This window comes from Cyanistes caeruleus, chromosome 2, assembly GCF_971803275.1.
Source record: "Cyanistes caeruleus chromosome 2, bCyaCae1.hap1.1, whole genome shotgun sequence".
In the NCBI taxonomy this organism is placed as follows: domain Eukaryota; kingdom Metazoa; phylum Chordata; class Aves; order Passeriformes; family Paridae; genus Cyanistes; species Cyanistes caeruleus.
The window spans coordinates 77,888,835-77,913,296 of record NC_141702.1 but is presented as its reverse complement, the minus strand read 5'-3'; the positions used below and the strand labels follow the sequence as shown (position 1 = coordinate 77,913,296).

The 24,462-nt window shown below is 36.6% G+C and overlaps 1 protein-coding gene across 3 annotated transcripts in view; it reads left to right on the top strand.

Moving 5' to 3' along the window:
- The window catches only part of BIRC6 (baculoviral IAP repeat containing 6), a 175,370-nt gene that overhangs the window by 69,244 nt on the left and 81,664 nt on the right, over positions 1-24,462 (top strand). For all 3 annotated transcript variants that reach the window (XM_086878080.1, XM_086878079.1, XM_086878081.1), the window contains 17 exons: positions 1,304-1,519; positions 1,900-2,083; positions 2,468-2,623; positions 2,909-3,042; positions 4,579-4,732; positions 5,508-5,624; positions 6,552-6,706; positions 7,865-7,991; positions 8,818-8,928; positions 11,507-11,640; positions 12,534-12,661; positions 14,717-15,279; positions 18,273-18,448; positions 19,689-19,785; positions 19,965-20,159; positions 22,053-22,253; positions 22,871-23,150. In XM_086878080.1, the coding sequence (XP_086734206.1) occupies positions 1,304-1,519; positions 1,900-2,083; positions 2,468-2,623; positions 2,909-3,042; positions 4,579-4,732; positions 5,508-5,624; positions 6,552-6,706; positions 7,865-7,991; positions 8,818-8,928; positions 11,507-11,640; positions 12,534-12,661; positions 14,717-15,279; positions 18,273-18,448; positions 19,689-19,785; positions 19,965-20,159; positions 22,053-22,253; positions 22,871-23,150 (3,128 nt within the window). The remainder of the gene's footprint in view (positions 1-1,303; positions 1,520-1,899; positions 2,084-2,467; positions 2,624-2,908; positions 3,043-4,578; positions 4,733-5,507; positions 5,625-6,551; positions 6,707-7,864; positions 7,992-8,817; positions 8,929-11,506; positions 11,641-12,533; positions 12,662-14,716; positions 15,280-18,272; positions 18,449-19,688; positions 19,786-19,964; positions 20,160-22,052; positions 22,254-22,870; positions 23,151-24,462) is intronic.

Below are 24,462 nucleotides of genomic sequence, written 5' to 3'. Positions count from 1 at the left end.
TGTGTAAATCTTTCTAGCTACCAAACTTTGGTGTCTCTTGAAATATTTACTCCCTAGATCAAGAAGTACTCATGTCTGTTAGAATACCTGAAAATAGGTTTGTGGAAGGAGTTGACATGGTATGGGACCTTAAAGGCAAAAAAACTTCTAGTAATTTGGGGAAAAAAAAGCACTAGCATAAAAATAAAGCCCTAAGTTTTTACTAACTGTGCTTGTCATGAGCTGTTCTTTCCTGCACTATCTTCTGCTTTATTCCAGCAGGTTATACCAAGGGGGCTGTTCCACTGGTGGCTCCTTGAGACATCTTTTAAACAAAATACTGGCTGAACTGTGCTGTCCAGCTGTTTTAAGTTTCACTTTATAGTAGCCATGTTGCATAAAAAAACCGTGTTGAACTAAAGATCTTTCCTCTTGTAGTTTGACTTGTAGTTAAGATGTTACTGTAAACTTGATAGTTGCATTTCATGCAGGTTTTGCTATTTCTGTTTGATATTGCCTACTAAGCACTTTTAGTTATGACAAGCTGTGAGTGACGTAAAACATGTACTGCATTTAGGAGAAGGTGAAACCTTTGTCTTAGTAAATAGCTCTTTTCTTTGGTCTACTTTAGTAGCTACTGCTACTAAGTGAGATTATAAGAGGCATTTGTATTATCTAATGACTGCTAGTGTAGCAGATACAATGAGCTGAGCTGCTAAATGCATGCCCTTGGTGGATGAGAGGATTAATAAAAGCACCTTCTTTTCTCCATCGCATGTAGGCCCTCTGTCAAAAAGGTTGTAGTTCAGAGCCATGATCAAAAATCACACTAGTTCAATTTATGGTATGGCTAATGCATACTTTATATAATGGCACTATTAAGAAATTTAGAAATTACTGATGATTTATTAAATTTGAAGAACTGAAACATTAGTGTTCTTGTAAGAGTAAATTTCCTTATTGACTATTTTTATATCCAGTTTGCTTTATGGTAACTGTAGCTTTATGTTCAGGTGTGGAAATATGAAAGAAACTTTGAAAATATGTATTTTCAATATGTGTTATGGCATACATAAGGCTTAATTGGCACTTCTGCAGAACTGAATTTGATTATGCATTTGTCATCTAAGATAACATGCTGCCAAAACAAATTCCTGCCAATAAAGCCTTAATTCCATTCCAGATTCTCATATATTTTTAGACTTACTTTTATTTTTTTAAGAAGTTCCACAGTCTCTGTTATTGCAGCCACACTGATTCATTGGGAAAAGATTTAGAGGCCAGTTTTAAACTGTAACTGTTGTTTCAAATTTAATTTCTGCAGCACTTCAAGGACTTAATACGCTTGCGTCGAACTGCAGAATGGCCTCGTTCTTCTTTAGATACGGAAGTATCAACAGCAAAGGAAACTCCAGAAATTGAACCACTTCCCTTTACACTGGCACATGAACGTTGCATTTCTGTAGTGCAAAAGCTGGCACTCTTTCTCTTGTCCATGGACTTTACTTGTCATGCAGATTTACTTCTTTTTGTTTGTAAGGTAAACAGAATATGGAACATCACTATGTAGCTGCAGCAGCAGCCGCATTGAATTAGTTTTCTATTACTGCTGTTTTGCTTGTTTGCTTGTAAAAATCAGCTGCAGCACTAAAATTTCTAATCATTTATGGTTAGGTAGTTTTTCTGATCTGTCACTTTTGTGTGATTTACAGTATGGTGGCTTCAGACTTGCATGGAAAAATTAACTTTAAAAAAATATATTCATGTAATTACACCCATAAAATTCTAAAGTGTGGGCTGGTAAAAATAACTGATTTATTTGTAAGCAAAATCTAATAATCATAGAAAATAAAGTTACTATATACTTTCTTAGGGCTAACTATGAATAGGCATATATTTAACTTTCTTCTTTTTTAATAGGTTCTTGCTAGAATTGCAAATGCTACAAGACCAACAATTCATTTATGCGAGATTGTAAATGAGACTCAATTAGAACGATTATTGCTGCTTCTTGTTGGAACTGACTTTAACAGGGGAGACATCTCTTGGGGAGGAGCATGGGCTCAGTATTCTCTGACTTGCATGCTACAGGATATTCTAGCAGGTTTGTTTTAAGTTCGTATTCTTCAGAAGATATCTTGCACTTGAATCTTTCTTCATTTAATATTTTGGAGGGGGGTTTTCACTATGTTAGAATCTGCTGATACACTACAAATTACAATAAAAAACCCCAAGGAAATCATAACATTTAGATTAGTGTGTAAAAATGTGATTTAGTGTTGCAATTGGAGTGACTCGTGCATTGAAAAGCTCATTTTTATGTGACCCTGATTATTTGAAAATTATTCAAAACTCTTCCCCTTGAGGAAATAGCCCCCAGAGAATTTAGGGTTAGATGAAAAAATGACAGTTGGCATAGACACTAGGATGTTAATTTGTAATGGGAATAAAGCTTGAAATGAAGTTGTCTGCTAAATTTAATACCTAGGAGAGTTGTTGGCACCTATAGCAGCTGAAGCTATGGAAGAGAGTGCTTTGGGAGAAGATGCTGGAGCTTCGGCTGGAGATTCTGATGACTCTCTCCAGCAGTCCACAGTGCAGTTAGTGGAAACCATAGATGAGCCTTTGACACATGACATCACAGGTAAATTATTCCATAATTTTGTATATGTGTATTTATTGAAAAGAAAAAAAAAAGTTTACTCACCTATTAAGGTATCAGTAAAAGACTTTTCGGTGATAGCATAAATAGTTTCTGATAATATAGGCAGATTGAGTAATTCTTCAAGTTAGTTTTACATCTGACTAGTAAAAATTCTTATTTTTCCTATTATTTTTAAAAAGACAACTTGATTGCATATTTTAACTTTTTATATCCTTGTTTTATAATTTTTGCTTGCTAGAGTTAATACTCTTTTAATGATTCAAGGTGCCCCACCCTTGTCATCATTGGAAAAAGATAAGGACATTGATCTTGAATTGCTGCAAGACCTGATGGAAGTCGATATTGATCCTTTAGATATTGATTTGGAAAAGGATCCCCTTGCAGCCAAAGTCTTCAAGGTATGTCACACCTAAATTTTCAGGATAACCTTTACATGTGAGATAGAAAAATCCTTACTCTCTTACAGTTCTTCAGTAGTAGAATTTGATGTCTTAAACCTGCTGCTGGTTTTTTATAATGTTTAATGTGGAATGACAGGCAAGAATATAAATTTTCATATCTCAGTTGACCACAAAATATTTTGCTTTTGCATGAAGGTACTGGTGTAAACAAGAGGTTCTGAGTTTACTCACAATTTAGCAGGTGTTAAAGACAGCAAAAGCATAGTAGAAAATTCTTGTCTTGTCCTTTTTTTTAAGAATAGAGCACCATTTCTGTGACTGATCTGAAGATGAGTTTATATTGTTAATATTGTATTTAAAAAAGGAAGGCAGTAGCTTGTGCTCGTAATTGGCTTCAGACTATGAAGAGAAGCAACTTCACTTCAAAATTTACTTTACTGAGGGACAAGAAAATTGCTAAGTACTTTTATAGTTAAAATGAAGGCTAAACATACACGTTGTACAATTACAATATTGTCAATGTATGTGAAAAACCAAAAGTATTTAGATTTTAAAGAAATACGCTGTTTATAATTAAATATTGAGTCTCTTTGTTTAGAAGGAAGACATTTGGAGTTTTTCCATGCCTCTGACTATTGACTTAAACCTCTTGTTTGAATTAACCTAAATGATCTGTCTCACCACTTGCTCAGAAAACACTGAATTTTTTTTCTGTAGTCCCTCGTATGTCCTTCCACCTATTACCTATCATTTAAAGATTTTTTTCCTTAAATCTCATTCTACTGCCAAAAATTATACCTACTTCTGAATTTGTGTTACTGATCGTTTCCTGTCTTCTCTAGTCTCCTGTCATGTCATGTGACAGTACTCTTTAGTCAGTTTAATCCAAGATACCTTAATTGTCTTATTACCTGCTTTGATGTCTACCAAAAAACAGCCATAAAACTACTGCTTCATTCTTAATACTTCTAATAATTGCTTCCATATCTGTAAAATGACAGTTGGTATTGGATCTCACCATTAAAAAGACCAGTATATACAAATTGCCTTTATACAGTGTGATATTAATTTTTTTCCTTGTGATCCATATGCTTTCTTAGTGTCTTAAATTATGACACAAGTAGAAATTACTCAACTGTTTCTTTTGCTGAGCCTCACTGAGGTTTCAAGGTACTTAATTAGTACAGTTAATAGTATAGTATTCTGTCTTGAGAGGTCCTCAGAATATCTGTGTAATACTCCCAAATTTACAATATGGTACAAATGTGTGAAGAAAAATTGATGAAAACATTTTCAAATTGTCTTCTTGAATCTTTGAGGAAGCTAACTACATTGCTGGATTTTGACAATTGCTAAGGATTCAGTAGCTTATACTGCAATAAGAATTGAAACAATTTTCTAAAGCTATTGGAACCAATCTTCTGGTTTTAATTTTCATTAACTTCAAATTTTGCTGTTAGTAATTTAAAACTTTTGGCAATGTAAAGATTTGCTGTTTATTGTTTTTCCTTGGTTTTTTGTTTGTTTTTTAAGCCTATAAGCAGCACCTGGTACGATTACTGGGGTGCTGAATATGGCACCTACAATTACAATCCTTACATTGGTGGTGTTGGAATTCCAGTTGCAAAACCACCCGTAACTACAGAGAAAAATGGATCACAAACTGTCAGCATATCAGTCTCTCAAGGTAAGCAATGAATTAAAGTTCTCTTTGGGGTCTCTTTTCTGTAATACTGTATTTGACACCTTAGGACAAGAAATTATTACAGCAATATCTATGTGTTTTAAGGTGAAATAATTGCATTTTGTATATGCCATATTTTTTTTCCTGTAGTAACTGAGAGACTATAAGTGAAAGCTACATTTAAAAAAGCCCAACATAGCAGAAACTCCCATTTTCTAAACATTTTGGAATGCACTTGTAGGCAGTTTTAAATCTTTCCCATTTTCTCAAGAAATTTTGGAAGCTCTTTTCTAGTTGGCTCTACCCCAAAGGAGTGAAGCGGCACACTTGTTTCATTTGTAGGAGTACTACTGAACTGGGTGATAGAGTTTTCTTCTGCCACACTGGGAAAAACAACTTTTTGGTTCTCATTTGAGAGCTATTGCCTTAGGAAGAAATGACTTGAACATATGCAGATTGCCATGTGTGATAGTAAAGGGAGTGTGGAAAGAAATATGGGTGTGTTTCACAGAAATACAGTGTTTTCATAATTACATGTTTCAGGTCTGTAAGAATGTTATAGAAAGAGGAACAAATTAAAGGTGAGATTAGCTCAGTTGTTCAGAGCTTGATGGTGATAACACCAAGGTTGTGGATCCAATCCCCGTACCGGCTATTCTCTTTGGAGTTGGACTTAGTGATCCTTGTGGGTCCCCTCCAATTCCAAATATTCTGTGGTTCTGTAATTATGTATGTCCTTGATATAACTCAGATTTACCTTTTTTGTTGCCTTCTGTAGCTTTAGATGCACGTCTCGAAGTTGGACTTGAGCAGCAGGCTGAGCTGATGCTGAAAATGATGTCCACACTGGAGGCTGATTCCATTTTACAAGCATTAACAAACACATCTCCTACATGTAACTACATGTTGTCAAATCATTCTCTTCACATAATGATCATAGAATTTGAATTTGAATTTGAAATTTGTAGTAATGTTTTCTGCAGTCACGTGATAGCTTAGAAAAAGTTACATTTTGCTTGAATTTTCTTATTAGGCTGAACTTCAGAGATAGTTCTTTATTCAGATTTTTGAATAACTTACACGCCTGTCTTCAAGGTGTTTTGTGAAACAGTCAACTATGTATGTGGATTATGCTACAAAGGAGGAAAAGTTTTCATTTTTACATCTAAGTGCAAGTGAACATTAAGCTTCCTGTGTAGCTTCATTCCAAGTGTTTGAAAGCTAAAGAGCATTTGACAATTACACCTACTAGGTGAAGAAAGTGAAAATACTTGAATACAATTTTGAACTCATCTGTTCAGTGAGCTTTATGTTACAAAAACACAGAGTGTTTTACTTTGGAACCTTTTTTCAGTGAGTTGTGCAGCACATCTTGTTAAAATGTGTTTCTTTGCAGCCCTCTGGATACCTTAATGTGCATGCAGTCGTTGGTTGAGTATGTAGTGAATGCAGTAAGTTTAGTGACATCTTCAGACTTTATTCTCTGGAAGTTCATTATTGTCTGCAACAATTGTACTGTAATACATGAAAGAGATGTTCCAATTGTTTGTCTTACCATTGTGTTACCAGGACACTGCTGTAGTAGCAGTGTGGACTCAGTTCCAAAGTTTTTGTGAAGATGGAAATGTCAGATATTCAAGGATGCCACTCCTATGGTAGTCAGTAGTCCAATTCAACTGAACGCTATGTTGAATGTGTTCTTCTAATTTATAAAAAAGTGTATTTGACTTAAATATAAAATGCAAGGAAATAAGTATGAAATCACTATTGGCAACTTTTCAAAGTAATTCATGAAGGGATGGTACCCTGTTTTGTTTTCTAGTGACACAGTCTCCCAGTGGCACAGATGATTCATTGCTGAGGGGATTACATGCTGCTAACCAAAATGCCCAGCTGATTGTGCAGTTGTCATCTATACCTATGCTGAGCACATGCTTCAACAAACTCTTTTCCATGCTACAAGTCCACCATGTTCAGGTAGAGAATTTTGAACTTTATATATTCTGATAGTATTTATCTCTAAATTTGAGAGTTGTTTTCCTCTACTTCTTGCTACTAAGGATTCAAGTAATCTGTTATGTTGGGTGCTTTATCACTTATGAATATGTCATGGACATCAGTACCGATAATGTAATAAACAAGGTGCTGAAAGCTTTTGTCGAATAGGATATTGCTTGTTACAGTGGGAAACTGGTATACATTTTCATATTTAAAAACAAGTTTGTATGTCCACTGAATGATAATTGTTTGCTTATTGATGAAAAATGTCTCTAAGTTCCACTTGATGACAAATTGAGAATTGTTGAGGTTTTCAAAACCTAGTTGAATAAACCCCCAAGCGTCCAAGTCTATCTTCTTTGGCATTTCTTTGAGCAGATTGGATTGGATAACTTGCAAAGGTTCCTTCTGAATTATCCAATGATCCTATATGTTAATAGCAAATTTAAAAGTTTGCTTTTTGAAAAGACATTGTTTTAGCAATGCTTTTCTTGATTCATACAAAGGAATGCCATGCGTGCTGTAATGATTAGATGCCTGCCTGCCTCTTCATATTTTGACAGAGTGGTTGACTCCATCCCTTGGTTGTTCTTTAAATACCTCATCCAAATACAGTTTCTTGTGTAAACATCCTTGATGCTTCCCCAGCATATCTAAAGAGCTATTTTCCTCAGGGTAATTACACAGAGAAAGCATCTTTCTCTCTGAGGTTTCTCTTTAAATAAATGGGCCTTCTAAATAATTTTGGTTGATGGGGAAACATCATTTTAATAGCATTCCAAAAGCTTCCATGCAAACCTGTAAGCCTGTACAGGTCACAGGTATAAGGTTATGATAAAGGTATTTCTGAATAGAGTGTAAAGCTGCATTTTCTTAACACAAGTTTGAAGAAACTTCTTAAGAGAAGCTATTTGGAAGAAATCAATTACAGAAACAATAGCAAAAGCATTTGTTAGCTAGGCTGAATTTGCCTTGAATATTACGTTTAGCAGAATTTTTAAATCCAGTGAAGGAGAGAGCGTGTGTGGAACAGTAATAGCAGCTGAGAATGTAGATCAGGCTTTTAAAATTAAAACTTTGATGCTCTGGAGTTCTGAATTCTGGTCTCATAATGGGGTTTGTTTCTCTTTCTTTCAGCTTGAATCTCTGTTGCAGCTGTGGCTCACATTAAGCCTGAATTCCAGCTCCTCTGGAAGTAAAGATAGTGGTGCTGATATTTTCCTTTACAATGCTAACCGAATACCTGTTGTTTCCCTGAACCAAGGTAAGATACATTAAATATGGGAAATAAGTTTGGGTTTGTTTTTCTTTTTAATACTCAATTTTTGCTAATAAGCAAAAAGTATTGCAGTAAGTATTTTTGATAAGATCAGTGTTGAGAGAATTTTTGTGTTCTTATTAAAGAACTTCTGGTCTCATTTCCTTCTTAAAGTGAAAAACACATTGCTAGTGTGTAACTGAGAATTGATTCGTTCAATTTTTATAAAGTTTATTAGAAATGAAATGGTAAAATTTGTGGTTCTTAACTGATAATTATTCTCAAGAGGACTCATTAAAATATACTCTTTAGTCTGAGGTGAACAGTGCAACTGTATGCACTTTTCTGTTGAACTTCATCTCCTTTATACCATCCTATGATTTCTCCCTCAATGAAGGGGTCATCAGAATGGGAAAGCACCGTTACTGTTAACTATTAATCTAATATGAAGATATGTTGAATTTTTTTTTCTTGCAATATGTTATACTATATAATTAAGAAAGTCTGTTCTATCTTGTGGTGATAATCCAAAATGTTAATGCCTGATATAATGACCCCGTTACACTGACTTACATGAGAACATTTGAAACCAGTTTCTTTGCATCGTTTTCTTTGAGATGTCAGGGACTCTGCTCACTGTAGAAGGTTCTGTGAAGTATTGGTGAAGTTTCTTTTCCTAATTTCCTGCAACAGTGGTTGGCAAAATGAAATGAATGCAAGGAACAATAATATTAATAACAATAATCAGCATAGCACCTTATAGTAAAAAATGGAAATGTGTGTGTTGAAACCTTGAAGATTAAAACTTGGAAAAAACTGTGTTTCTTGACAGCTTCAGTAACTAGCTTCCTGTCAGTTCTGGCATGGTATCCTAATACTTTACTCCGGACATGGTGCCTTGTGCTTCACAGCCTAACGCTCATGACAAATATGCAGCTTAATGGTAAGTTTGGTTAGTTTTCTTATGCTGACAGTTTTGATGATGTACAAGTGAGTGTTGATTCCATCAAAAGACTTCCAGAATATTCCTTTTGTAATATATATACTTTTGTTCTCCATTAACTCTGGCCTTTTCAAGAGTGAGCTTCTTGAATTGCTTCTACCATGGGAAATAGAAACCCTTATAGTAAAAGAAAATGTCATTATTAGTAAGTCATCATTGTGTTCCAAAACAACATTTTGGGACTAGCTAATGATCTTTGGGAATTAGTTTTGTAGTATGAGAAGCAGCAGAGACGAATGATTAAATTACTATGAGTGAGACTTAAGTTTTTGTGACAGAGTAGGAATATTTTTGTAAATATGCAGGTACCAGTCACTGTTAGATTAAGCTATCTGAAAATAATCCCCTAGCAGCTGAATCTACTAAAATAGAAATCCAGCCATTTCATTTCCCTATGCATACCAGTAGATCTCACGTTCTCTATATTGCTCCATAGCACACTAGAAATAATCTCACTTTGTGAATGAGATTTTGCCACAAGACTGATAGAAATTAAAGGAAGCAGTTTCTAAAAGTTGCTTATGAATCTTTTTTTTTTAATTTGGCATTTCAAATCATTGACTTTAAGATGCACTTTGTTCTTAAAATTTTTACTTTGTCCCCTTTCTGTGATGTTATTTAGAGATCAGTCTCACAAAAATCTGAAATTTTTGCTGTCAGGTGAAGAAGTAGAGCTGCAAAAAACTAATGAAAGAGACCTGTTATGCACAAACTTAGACTTCACTCTTATTCTTAGTATTTGAGAATAGAACATGGCCTAATTTCTGGTATAACTGCTTTCAGTTAACAAGCACATGGACTGTCAACTCTTCAGTTTGTATCTGTAGACTGGCAAAAATTTCAAAAATTTATGTAGTGTGCATCACTGGGGTCATATGTGAATGTCTTGCAAGTGTTATGAGGCTCAGTGTTCTTCTCTGACACTGACAGGCAGCTGCATGTTTGCAAGAGTTTCTTTGGTAGTTGTCTGAGATCAGTAGGTGAATAAAAACCTCCTTGGAAGCAACCCCTGTGGTTCATGGCAGGCACTTGAGCATATGAATGTGGTTGTGCATTTTTTTGTATGTAGGCTTGTGAGTTGGAGTTGTGCTGGGAAGGGTTGGAGATGCAAGTGTCATGACCTGTCCCTAAAAGGCTGGGTCACAAGTTCTTGTTAATTGATCCCTTAGGGTGGATTAGAGTGAAACAACACTACTGAGTGATCAGTGTTCATTTATATATATGTATATATATACACAGAGTGAGAGAGAGAGATGTAGATATGTATCTAAAATAAACCTGTATGACAGGTTTATTTTTAGAAAAATTTGGTTGTAATGAAGAGGATGTATGTAGCTGTTATGGTTATTATCTGTAAAAATGAAACCAGAAATATAAAGGTATCACTTAGGAAAACATATAAGGGAAAAAAAGAAAATGTAAGAGTAGACTGGGGAGAGGAAAGTATCGCCACTTGTGGATCCAGAGACAAGATTTTATTTTTGCAATTTAGAGATCCATTGGTGGAATTGATGGTCACAGTTTTGATCCATCCAGGGTGGGGGAAGCCTAGGAAATAGAGCTCAGTGGGTTAATACACATTCAAGTTCAGCTGGGAATGCCCAGGTACCCCCACTGGGGGAGAGTTCTGCACTATCTGATGCAGCATGAGATCATGCACAGTCTTATGGTGGAAGGCCCCATAAATGAGTCTGGAGGCACTTTGGGGGTCTTTGGTGGTTTAACACCACCTAAGACATGACAGACGTAGTGTTAAAATCGGTGTAGTTGAGTCAGTTGCACCTTATCAGAAGAGATGAACACCTTCAGGCTTCTGTGTGAATGTCTCTACAACTCCCCCAGGGAGGAGTTGTACACCTGTGCCAGTCGTGAAAGGGAGAACATTGGCATGATGGCATTTATCAAAAAGCATTGTCCCACTTCTGCAGGATCTGTTTCATATCATGCTTTATTCAGTGTTTTGAACTGATTCAGTATACTACTACTGCAAGAATAAGACTTCACATTCAGTAAAGCTCATTTGTTTGATCACTGAAGGGTGTATTTTAATTCAAATTCCAGTCTGCAGAGTTCTTATCTGTTAAGCTCCCTACAGTTTTATTCTGAGAAGTCTTTGCATGTGCCAAGAACAAAAATACTGTGATTGTTTACAAGGTAACAGAACACTTCGTCTCTGTCTGGCAAATTAAAAAATGCATTTGAACCTTACTGAAGCATTGGACTAACAAAAAGAGACAAATCAAAAATGTCTGTATGTATTGCACCTACAAAATTAATCTCTATTTTCAGGAATATTGCCTTAGCAAGCTTGGAACACTGATTGGATGGTTTTGGGGCTTTGTATCTGTACTTACTGGAAAACTCAGAATTGTAGTCCAGAATAAGAGGCTTTTGGTAGCTGATTTAGATGAGAATATTTCCACATCATGAAATAAATATAAGGGATTTGCATAATAAGTGTTTGATTTACGCATAATGTTTAAGAATACGCATGTAATTTTATGTCTTTATTTTTAAGCTGGTCCAAGCAGTGCCATTGGAGCTCAGGAAAGTACTGCCCAATTGTTGGTGTCAGATCCCAACCTAATTCATGTGTTGGTGAAATTTCTTTCTGGCACTAATCCTCATGGAACAAATCAACACAGTCCACAGGTAATGAGCAATTAAAATAAGAGAAAAACATTCAGCAATAGGATTTCAAGACACTTGACAGAAATACATGTTCATTCATAATGAATTATATTCTTGTTTCTTCTTCTAGTTAGAGTCTTAGTTGGTTCTGATGAGCAGCCATAGGGATGTTCATGTTGTTGATATACTCTCAGTAATGCTGGTATGTTTTCACAACTCTCTGGAGACTTGCTACAGGGAGAGGATGGATACCATGTGTGAATGGAGTGTTCCATTCAGTTACTTTCCCAAAATCCTGTTGGGTTGGGATAAAAATGCCAATAAAGATTGAGTTTTAATATTTACGAATCCTGAATTTAAAATTGCACTTTCATTTTCTGCCTGTTTCTGAATTCATTTGGTATCTACTACCAAATCTACTACTATCTACTAATTTCAGTTAATGTTTTCTTGCTTTTTTCAATCTTTGAAATAGCTACGAACAGTGTTTTAAAAAAAGCCCTGGTAGTTCCAGAGGTTTTTTTTCCAGCAAATTTTCAAGAAAATACATAGTCATTTCTGGAACTTTAACACTGCACAGTGTCATTAAAGTACTCACTTAAGTATGTAGTTTGTGAAAGAACATTCAGATTAGCTCAGAAGTGGATTCTGTATGGGATATAGTTTGCATTACTGAAAAGAGAGTCTCAAGCTGAAAAACAAGTCTTAGACAAAAAATGAATTTCTTGTTTTTAACTTATGATTAATAGTAGAAAAACACGTAATATAAATGGATACACATTATTTCTGTAAAAATGCTGTAAAATTTTTCAGAAAGCAATACTATGCAATATTTTCCTGTTCTTAGAAGATGTTAATGTTCTTGAAGGCATTTCAGTTATATGTAATACTTCCTAAAATGTCTTTTCTTCTAGGTTGGGCCAACAGCAACACAAGCTATGCAAGAGTTTCTTACTCGATTACAAGTGCACCTTTCTTCAACTTGTCCTCAGATGTTCAGTGAATTTTTATTGAAATTAATACATATACTTTCAACAGAAAGGTAAATCTTACATTTTTGTTTTCTTTCATACTCTCATTTTCTTTAAAATCTGTGTGATTGTGTATCACAACTCAGATGTGTATTTGCCTTGTCATACTATCAAGTTACGTGATAATGGAAATTGTCTTTGTTGCTGCAGCACTACCAGCAGGATCTGGGCTGCTCCTGGCACATGGGAAGGGGAATTCACACACAGCTGTCTGTGTGAGGGACTGTCAAAAGAGGCACTAAAATTTTGGACTGATTTTATTTAAAGCTAAGATGTAAACCTTGTTGAAATAATTCCCTAAAGTAAGGACACTGTTGATGAGCCTACCTATTAAAAAAACTATTCTGAGAGGACTGAATTAATGAAAGATTCCAGCAATTATTCATAGATTGTGAAAATAGTACAGATGGCTTTTCTCACATGGTAGGATGAATTATGAAATTGCATAATTCTATATATGCAATATACATTTTTATCAATTTATCTTTGGTGACTTTTTTCTCTCCACACAACAACGGAAAACATCCTTTGTCCCACTCTTCTGGGGCCTATTGCTGCCCACTAGTGTAGAGAAGTGCGTCTGGCCAGCGGAAAGAAAGAGCTCATGGCTAGTTCTTCACAGTTCTGTTTTCTCAAGGCAAGGCCAAGGGGCACAAGACTCTTGTCTCCAGTGGTACACTGAAAATATGGCAATTGTTTAGTCTGAGGTACAGTAGGAAGCATTTCTTTCTGGTATTGATGTTCTGCTCATCTCCAGACAAAGGCTTCATAAAATTAGGGATGAGCTTCCTCAGTTCTGGGTTCCCAGTAGGTGGCACTTTGGTGTTATCTATTCTTTAATCTTACAGAAAATGGTTTCTGCCTTCTCCAAGAGATTTTGCCTTTGTAACTTAAATTATTGGAGTGGTGTTTACCAGGTTATATTGATGATCAGTGATTTCTACGAGACATGTCATAATACAATAAAAACATTAATTCACAGTGAATCTTGGAGTGTGTGTCTGCATGCCAGCTTTGTTTAAAATAAGCTAATGAGACCACTGGAAGGGTAGTTTTTGAATCATGTTTGGGTTTTTGTGAAATGCTGTGAAATGGAAGCAAAGCACCAGGAAGGGATTTAGGTGGTTGTTTCTAAGAACACAGGTAATTACTGAATTGTACTGTGTGTGATCATAATATTAATTGTAAAGAAAAGCAGTATTTTACTGTTAGAATTATTAAATTCCAAATATTTTTTTCAGAGCTGTTTCTATAATCTGTTTAGTTCTGTATTTAATTTTAAAAGTTAGAATAAGATTAATCAATGTGAAAAGATACAGAGAAGTATGTGAAAATTCAGCAACTAATACAAGTTTTATTCTTCAATAACCTTTCAAAAGGTTCTTTTTGTAATTCACCACTATATGTGCAAAAGCAATTGATAAACTTATTCTTAGGAGAAATCATTCAAGCAGTCAACCTACGAACACCAGCCTGTGATATTTTGAGTATCTTCTCATGGTCTTACGTATATTTACTATCTAGATAGGTAAAACCTGACCATTCTTTTTATCTCTCGGTGGGGAGTTAGTAACTAAATAATCTTCATGATATTGAAGTATTATCTGACTGCTTTCCATGAGATTTTCTTAAAAAAGTAGGAAACTTTTCACCAAGAACTTATTAGGAATGTTCAGTCTATATATAGACTGTTCCAAGTCTTTGCCTATAAAATTAACAGAATTGCAAAAAAAAAAAAAAAAAGAAAAAAAAAGATGAATACTACCTTTTTCAAAGTTAACCTCTTAGTCCTTAGTGGTATCAGGAAGGTGGTGGCATGAACAGGTTCTGCAGGCTGTTTAATGACAAGTGTATTAAAAAATTGCAGAAGCTTGATGTGGGTGAAAGATTAAATTTAGCTACATGCATTTCTGAAAATAGCTGGATTTTTATTTATCGAAACTCTGGTATGCTTTTTGATTCTTAAAAATCAAGGGAAAAGACCGCACTCAAACAGCCAAACCTGTATAACTTGTAATATCTCTTTCTTCTTTTTTTTTTTCTCTCTCTCTTTTTTTTTCTTTCAGGGGTGCTTTCCAGACAGGCCAGGGACCACTGGATGCTCAAGTGAAACTCTTGGAATTCACCCTGGAACAGAATTTTGAAGTTGTATCAGTTAGCACTATTTCTGCAGTAATTGAGTCCATAACCTTTCTTGTGCATCATTACATTACATGTTCAGACAAAGTAATGTCTCGCAGTGGCTCAGACAGCTCTGTGGGTGCTAGAGCATGTTTCGGAGGACTTTTTGCCAATATTATCCGTCCAGGTGATGCCAAAGCAGTTTGTGGAGAAATGACAAGGGATCAACTCATGTTTGATTTATTAAAGCTGATAAACATTTTAGTTCAACTGCCACTTTCCAGTAACCGAGAATACAGTGCCCGTGTTCCAGTGGCAAGCAGTACTACAGACAGTGTGTCTGATGAGGAAAAGGTTTCAGGAGGCAAAGATGGCAATGGAAGCAACCCTAATACTCAAGGATCAACTGCATATGTGGCCGACTTGGTGTTGGCCAACCAACAAATTATGAGCCAGATTTTGTCTGCACTTGGCCAGTGTAACAGCAGCGCCATGGCAATGATTATTGGTAGGTGTTTTCTGAGTAACATGGAAGGTCTTTTGGGTGGTGAAACATTTAAAACTTACACAATCTCATAAGCTGGGTGTAGATGTGAAAGAATGTGTTACAGAAATGACAGGAAAAAAGAAACAGAGAAAAAGGTAAGGGGGAATAGATGCATGAAAAAAGCTCCTGACAGAAGGTGGAAGACAGTAGTTGAAACCAAGCAGGAATGTATTTGGCATTTGAATTTGCTGAATCTCAGAATGCCTAATGTTACGGGACCTCTGGAGATGGTCTAGTCCAGCCTTCCTGCACAAACTCAGAGCCTGCCTCAATTGAGAGCAGGTTGCTCAGGTTCAGCTGGGTTTTTAATTCCTCAGGGGTGGGAACTCCACAACTATGGGCAACCTGTTATAATATTAAATCATTCTTAAAGTAGAAAAGCCTTTTTCTTATGTTTTAAGTGGAATTTCCTGTATTTCAGTCTGTGGCCATCACATGCCGCTATGCATGAATTAGGATGAGTCTTCAGTTTGTACAAGACACGTTACCTAAGTTTTTTGCTATGTATTGGATGATTTTCCTTTTTTTAAATCACTTTTGGAAAATACAAATTATAATTATGTCCCTTTCATAGAATACCTAAATTTTCCTCTGTTTTACCAGAAATTGCATTAACATCATGTTCCATGTGTTGCAGCCATATATTTGTGGGTGGGATCTTCTTGCTATGAACTAGTGACGCTTAGAAAGCAAAGCTGCTGTTTGTCAGACATTGATGTGAGGTGCATTTTCTCAGAGAAACTACCTGTGTTTGTGACTTACTTGTGTGCTGTGATGGTAGCACAGAATTTATTTGCACAAGTTAAACCACTGGCTGAAATACCGTGGATTTCTGCATGTGCAAAATACTTTGCAGGAGGACAGACAAAGACCTGCACTCAATTTCAGGTGTAATAGTTGTAAAATTTTGTTCTCTTTATATCGATTCTGTTGCTTTGAAGCAGATTGCTCTGGCCTTTTCTGTGCTGCCTCTTTTAAGCAGATACAAAACTTAACCAATGCTATTATCAGGAAACAGTTACTTGTTCAGCGAGCCCCTATGACTATGAGACCAGTGATTTATTTCAGCATGAAAGCAGTCAAGGATAAGTTAGCTATCTCTAGTAGTCAAATTAAACATGAGGCAGGGTTTGACAAGCCTGGACTGTGCTGTTGGAACCACCCTGAAATTAATTCCAGAGTATCTCCTTCATTGCTTTGGGTAGTTGATGTCGTATTGCAAATACACTATGAGCACTGAAAGTATGTTGTTCTGGGAATGGTGGTTTGTTCTGAGTATGTGTTCCTTTGTACTGAAATTCAGATATTCTTCTCAACTTTGATGCCTTTCTAAACCACTGATTTTTGACCAGCAGTTGTTTTGCATTTTTTAAGGACAGTTTGGAAAGATAGTTTTTTCAAACTGTTTTTCATTGAAATTAGGGTTCTGGGCCAGCTGATCCCTTCAATGGATTGTTCTTGCAAAGGGTTTTAGATAGAGGTTATTGAAAATAATCTGTCCATTGTATTTTGGGAGGATGTAACATAGCTATTAATTGTGGGTTTAGTTCGTTCAAGAGAAACTAACTACATTAAGCTCTCTCCAGAAAATTTCTGTGAACAAAATATTTTGCAAGACTACAGCCAGGGTTACACAGGATTCAAAAATCAGTTATCAGCGTATAGTAGTAAACATGTAATAACTAATGCAGAATGGAAAGGTGCTACCAGGATAGGTAAGCAAGAAGATGTCTGCAAATGTTACTGATAGGCAGCGGCTCTGGTGTCAAAATTTATGCTAATAGTGTTAATTTACTGCATCTGGTAAGCCAGTTGGTCAGGATCCAGGATGACCCTGAGTAATTCACTTGTCACATGAATTTTAAATATTTTTCTTTCTGTTTTTCTTTTTATGACCATTGTGTCATTATGTGTTTCATTATGTTTTTATATTTCATTATGGCTTTATGCTTTCTAATTGACAAACTGAAAATCATGCAAATAACAGTATTCACCTCCTGTCCTATCTTGTCCTCATCTGAAGGTCCTCCCTCACAGAAAATCCAGCTTCCTCGTCTTCAGCTCTATCTTTGTTCCATTTAACTCTCCTAGACTGGACAAAGGCTGGGTCTTAGTATTGCTTTATGTGTTGCTCTGCATGCACTGCTTATCAGTATTTGCTCTCTTGCCAGTTAAAGGCAGCCAAAGTACTACGCCTGGTAGTTCTCTTGCCAAAATGTTTCAATGAGGCATGCTCCAAAGATCACTTAAGCACACCAATTTTTATTAGTATTTGTTAGTACAACTTCCATTTCTCTAAATGGCATGGGATTACTCTATGGTTGTCTTACTTACGGTTGATCTTAAAAATCTAAGATCACTTTTAACAGTTCTTCCCGATCAAAGTCATATGATTTGTAAGACAGTTGAATTTATGGAAATAATCTCTTCCATGGCAAGACTATTATTTTGTTTTCTGTCTGTAATCTCAGCAATGTGTAGTCAATATTGCTGATAATTTTTAGTCAGAAAATTGTCATGAATAAATCCTGAGCTTTAATAGTGAGAAGCAGAATTCCAGGAGAGGTATTTCTGATAGAAATATGTGTGTTAAATGTTTGGGGAGGTCTTTGGCAGCACAAGGGCACTTCATGATTATCTGAAAAAAATCTTAAATGTCATTTGCTTCTAGCTAGGAGTGATTCAAATCATTGTAGTTACCCTATTTCCTTCACTAATTACACTCATTTTTATGGTCTGATTTGATTTAAATTTCTTGACTACCTGGGTAAAGTCTTCCTATACATATATATATATCTGGGAACACTAATTTTAAGTCCTATGATCCTGAAAATTGGTCCATTTGTACTTGTAAAATCCATGTGAATATTTGAATATTCTTGAGTTCTCTTATGTGCTGTTAATGGTTTGTTAGGTCTCAGTTTGTGATCTTTGAACTGTCTGTTTTCATTCAGGTGCAAGTGGCTTACATCTGACTAAGCATGAGAACTTCCATGGTGGCTTAGATGCAATATCAGTTGGAGATGGGTTGTTCACTATCCTGACAACACTTAGTAAGAAAGCAACAACAGTTCAAGTGATGCTTCAGCCTATTCTTACCTACATGGCCTGTGGGTACATGGGAAGGCAGGTAAGTTCCCTTAGGCTTGATGTGCTTCAAGGTAGTTGATTCTGTAATCAGTAATAAGGTCCTAAAACTAAAGTATTGCTATGTAAAAGAAATGTTAACATCTTTTATGACCTTGCTTCATTTGGGTGCTGAAGTTAGGAAGCCTCTCTCTATCACCCATGGTAGAGGGAGAGAGAGAGTTTTCTCTAAGGACATTTTGACATTCCTGTTTATGTTTCTGACTAAAGGCTTGAAGATGGGACAGATATTTTATTACGTGCAAGTGAGAAGCACATTTTGGGGCTATTTTAATGCTCAGTACTGTTGCCGCCTGTTAGTTTACCTTCATTAAGTATGTTTGTTCACCTTCGTTGAGTTTAGAGTTGGTTTGCCCCAGTTACTCCCCACTATCCCGATATGGTTTGTTCCCAGTTGCCTGTCATTGTAAACCTCTCCCCTCTTTCCAGATTGTTCCCCATCCATCACTTTGGTCCTACCCCCAAGCCCTATCAATCTATGTACACCACACCTTTTGTTCTGGTTCCTTCCCTGCTCATCATCCCTTACTCGATGCCCTATTGGTTGTATAGCTATCCTCCCTCCCCCAAGTCCCTACCATTGGATTTGTGTATTGTAACCCCTTCCCACAACACCTCCCCTGCTGCAATATTATTGGTTGTTGTATGAGCCGCCCACGGGCTTTAAAACCTGGCGCACAGAGGTGCCCAGGGTCTCGGCTGGAACTTTCTCCTGGGGATCCCAGCCCTGTCCCTCATCGCCTTCTCCCTGCACCTGCCGGAATAAACTTGTTCCTGGGAAATTGGAGGACTCCGAGCACTCTCTCTCCCTTTACTGCACCTCGTGTCGCCCTGCATACCATAGAGCCCGAGCCCAAAGGAGCTCTAGAGGTTCCAGGTCGAGCCACACGGTGCTCACCTGGTTCCCCACTCCTGCCACTGACGCTTGGCACGAGCTAGCCGGGGCGTGAAGGGCCAAGCTGGCAGCGACACAGTACTTTTATTTCCCTGAAGATGCTCACCCCCTGTATTTGAGCTTTTCCGTACCCCAAAAACTTTAACTCTGTAAGGAATTTAACCGTGTGGAACATGGTATTGTATATGGTGGCAGAGAGGTCAGCTGTGCTGGCATTTCTTCCCTGGTAGTTTTGTCTGCTGAAAGGGGAGGCTGAGAGCTGTTATTTGATTTTCTACTGTACTACTTTTGTATGAAACCTTGTATTTCTGAATTGATTTTCTTCTAGGGTTCTCTTGCCACATGCCAGTTATCTGAGCCACTTCTCTGGTTCATTTTACGAGTGTTGGATACAAGTGAGGCACTGAAGGCTTTCCATGATATGGGTAAGAATGTCTATTTTTCAGCTACATCAAATAAAAAGTTAGGTTTCAATTTTTTTGGCACTTAAAGAATACATACATGTGTCTACATGGGCCAATTTACTAAATAGGCCTTTGTTTATGTGGAATCTATTGTGTGCTTCTGAGCAATATTTTTTTCTCTCTGCCCACATTACACACAGGTGGTGTTCAACTTATCTGTAACAACATGGTAACAAGCACAAGAGCTATTGTTAACACAGCAAGAAGCATGGTTTCAACTATTATGAAATTCCTGGATTCTGGTCCCACCAAAGCAACAGATAGCAGTTTGAAAGCCAGAGTGCTCGCTTCTGAGCCTGATAATGCAGAAGGAATTCACAATTTTGCGCCTTTGGGTGAGTAATGCTTCCTTCTCTTAGATTAATGTCTCCTGGTTATTTGAATGTGTATCGAGTTCTTAACAGAAAGTAATACAGGAGTGTCCAATTTTCCAATAGTACTAAATCTTCTAATCAGAGGGGTTGCTGGTGTTTCAAGGTAATGTTGAGGGATGAGGTCAGACCCCTCCACCACAGGTAATATGACCACACATGGACAGGGGAGAAGAGGAGAGGGAGTGATCAGTGTCTGATGAAGTCATGCATCAAATGCATCATGCCCCTTTCTCCTCCCCTAGGTTAGGGGATGCCTGATTCTAGCCTGCCATCTGCCTTAGACACACTAAGACTCAGTAACTTCTTTTTAAGCGCATCAATTTTGATGGAGTTAATTGGCATGGTGGAGTTAAATGGCATGGTGGGATGACAGAGAATGAGCCTGAGCTCTGCGAAGCAGAGCAGGAGAAGCTGGAGCATAAGGCTGATATTGCTGATGGTGCTCTCATATCTGCTTCTGACTGCTCTCATGTTGCCTGCATGAGAGTTTGTTGGAATTGCAATGCTGTTTTTATATCAATACAGTGCCTGCCAGTTAAGTAAAATGTGTGTGTTTTAAGAGGTAGTGGTACTGTAATATCTTACAAAGGCTTTCCTTTTCCATACTAATGTGTATATTTTCTGTCACTGCCCACTAGCCTGGTTCGGCCCTTGAATGTATTCATACAGTTTGTCTCACTGACAAGAGGGGGTTAATTTTGAAATATCTGCAGAGATTATTGAATGAGAAAGGAATGCATTCAGTCCTGTGGTTCAAATTTAAGAGCATCAAAAACAATGGCATTACAAAAGACAGTAAAAAGAGGTTTATTTGGCAGAATAGGCACCACTGGAAATCTACTTTGCTCTTCACAAATTTCTAAATGGTAAATTTAGGAATCCTGCAAATGTTCATTCTTTATTACCTTAAATAGTAAAAATCCTAAGCGTATGTGGTGGAAGGTTCTTTCCTACCTTTTCTTCCAGCTTACAAAGTGCTACAGTTCTTGATGTTCTGCCATGAGGGCATCTCTCTTAATATTAAACTTTCAATTAGGAGTGTGCTTTTGAAATTAACCTTCTGGTTTCCCTCACTTAGTACATTCTAATTCCCATCATTTAGTAGTCTCTTTAGTACATTCTGATTCTTAAAACTGGGTTATTTTCTGAGATGTGCTAAATTCATTTTGGGATGAAAGTTTATCAAAATTAAAATGTCCTGCTACTGCTAGACATTCAGTCGTGGGGTCAGGCTATAGCTACTTTACAGTAAAACACCCCAAGTACCTGTAGTTTGGAACAGCTCAAATCTGGTCTTGTTATGCCCTATAACTTGTTAAAGAAGACAGCCTACAACTTCCTTGTTCATTATTAACTTATGCTAGGAGTAGAAAAAGAAAGAGCAACTGTCGTTAGTTTTTTTATTCTGGTGTCGGTTTTCATGTGAAACCTTTCTAAAGAAAAAGGGTTGTAGAAGTTGGTTTTAAAGTAATTTACGTTCTTTTAGTATTTAAAGTGTGTTAACTGTGAATTAAGTGAGTTTAAGTCCTAAGCATGCTGTTCAACCTGCACCTTTCTATTTGGTTTGTTTTTGTCATGTACTCTTGAGAGTAACTTTAGAATTTTGGTAGCAATTGTCCCCTAGCAGATTCCAAGGACATGCATATGCATGTGGATATGTAAACTGCCTATTTAAAACAGTCTCAGAGTAAAAGAAAAGTAACTGGGCAGGGAGCATTAAACATGGGATATTACTGATGAAATAAAAGAGGTGAGACAGAAAAGCAAACGTGTTTTTCCGCAGTTCAGGTTGTAAATTAATCTGTGTTTTATTAATAAACATTTATAATCAATGTTAATGGTGCTATTTTGAAGGTTCAATCACCTCAAGCAGCCCCACTGCCCAGCCTGCTGAGGTGCTGCTGCAGGCTACTCCTCCCCACAGACGAGCTCGGTCTGCTGCATGGTCATACATATTTTTACCTGAGGAAGCTTGGTGTGACCTCACGATTCACCTTCCTGCAGCTGTGCTGCTCAAGGAGATCCACATCCAGCCTCACCTGGCCTCTCTGGCAAGTAAGTATATTCATTGATGTTGATGCCAGTTCAAAAATTTGAAGGTTAGGGTACAATACAAAAGAGTATCATTAGAGGAACTTAAACTGGGAGGTTGCTTGAGTAATGCCTGTAAAATAAGTTTGAAAAGCTTGAAAATTCCTTAAGAATGGAAGGCCCTGCTGCTGCTTGCCTTTTAATGTAGTAGATGTCATGTGGCATTCATGTTAAATATGTAAAAAAACTAGGTCATACTTATAAAAATTTTGCCCATTGAGAAAGTGATTTTGGTCAAGGGTCTTCAGGCAAAATGCTTTTGTATGGTAGTTGGAAAAAAGCATGAGATTTTCAGGTCTTACTGTTGTAGCCCTGATAGGGAAGCTTTTCAGTGACAGGACTTTTCTTCATCTGGAGTCTTTGAAATAAACTATATATACCCTGTTTCAAAATGCTTGTGCTTTTTAACATGTACCGTCTCCCAGGTCAAGTTCTCCAACTGCAGTTCTCTAGTAGTGTCTGCCTGACATTATTTCAGTCATTTTGTTCTCTAAATTTTAAGTGTTGACCATGTATCCATGATGAAGACAAACCGATTCAGATTTTAAAATAGTGTTAAACCTTCTTATCTCACTCTGTAGCTTGCCCTTCATCAGTGTCTGTTGAAATAAGTGCAGATGGTGTCAATATGTTACCTTTGTCAACTCCTGTTATCACGAGTGGTCTCACCTATATAAAAATCCAGCTTGTAAAAGCTGAAGTTGCCTCAGCTGTCTGCCTTCGTCTCCATCGTCCTCGGGATGCCAGTACCTTGGGCCTCTCTCAGATCAAACTGTTAGGCCTCACAGCCTTTGGAAACACCTCTTCTGCCACTGTCAATAACCCCTTCCTTCCCTCTGAGGACCAGGTCTCCAAAACCAGGTAAGGTTTCAGTGTCAGGGGACAGTTTGTGCCAGTTCAGGGTTTAGGGTTAGAGTTTTTTATGGTGTTCTCGCCTCTGAGTCAGATCTTTCAGTAGCAAACTTGTCCTCTTTTTTTTTTTCCAATAAGAAAGGAATTATAAGCATTCTGCCTTCTTTAGTAGCATGCTCAGTCTGCAAATGTAAAAGGGAATATTTCCTCCCTGCGATGGTGAGAGAATACAAAGCGCAGGAAAGTATTTAGAGTTGCATTTTGTGTTTTTAATGGGTAGGCAATTGTCATAAAAATGGAGTGCAAAAGATTTCTTATCCTTACAGAAGTCAACAGAGTTATATAAGTATTGGAGCAGAAGTAGAAATAGAACAACTGAATGTTTTATGGAAGTCATATCTAATATTGCTGTTTGCAAACATTTCAGAAATAGGAGCTGAATGTCGTTATGATTCTGGCATATCAGCAAGATTTCTGTTCAAAAGCATTTATTTGGTTAGGTGGCATTTTGAGTCTCTTACTCATTTTAAAAATAAAAATAAATGAACACATAAGGAATTTTCTAAAATGTCAGTTTTTCAACTTTGAATTTAATTTACTGGATGGATTTTTTGAGATTTCCTGGTTTTTAAATTTAGCTCACTAAATTGTAAAAACTTACTAATTTTAAATATTTCATCCTTGAGCCTTAATGTCTATAAATTTGAAGACAATATGGGAAAGTTTTAAAAACCTTTCTTTTGCAGAGAAAAATTTTGAGAGTATAAGTAAATTTAGGGAACATGAATACTCTGTGTATAATTATTAAAAGCTGTATAACTGAAATTGGTCTTTGCTCTTAAGTAGCAGTGAAGAAAATCATTATAGCCAAATTATATTGTTGCTTCAGAAAAGGTTATAATAAAGTGACACAAAAACAATCAGTATCTAAAGAAAGAAGATAAGTGTATGTTCCTCATTTCTTGAAATGTTTTATTGTAGCTTTCAGCTTAATGCTGCAGATATCTCAATAAAACAATGATAGTAGTGTGAAACATATACAATAAACTTGCATAAATTTTGTTTTAGACAGAGAACTTACTCTCCTGTAATTGATGAATCCAATTTATTTAGGGGTAAATGATTCCTAAAATCAAATTTTAAGCCTAATTTAAAATCTATAATAAAGTGTATATTTTTTTAAACTGTGGTTAAGGTTAGTTGTGGAAACAACTTGCTAGTTTAGAACGGGTCAGTAAAAGATTCCATTTATTTCACACACAGCTTAGATTGCCATCCTGTTCATGATGCTAGTTTAGATAGTATTGTGGTGTATTTCATA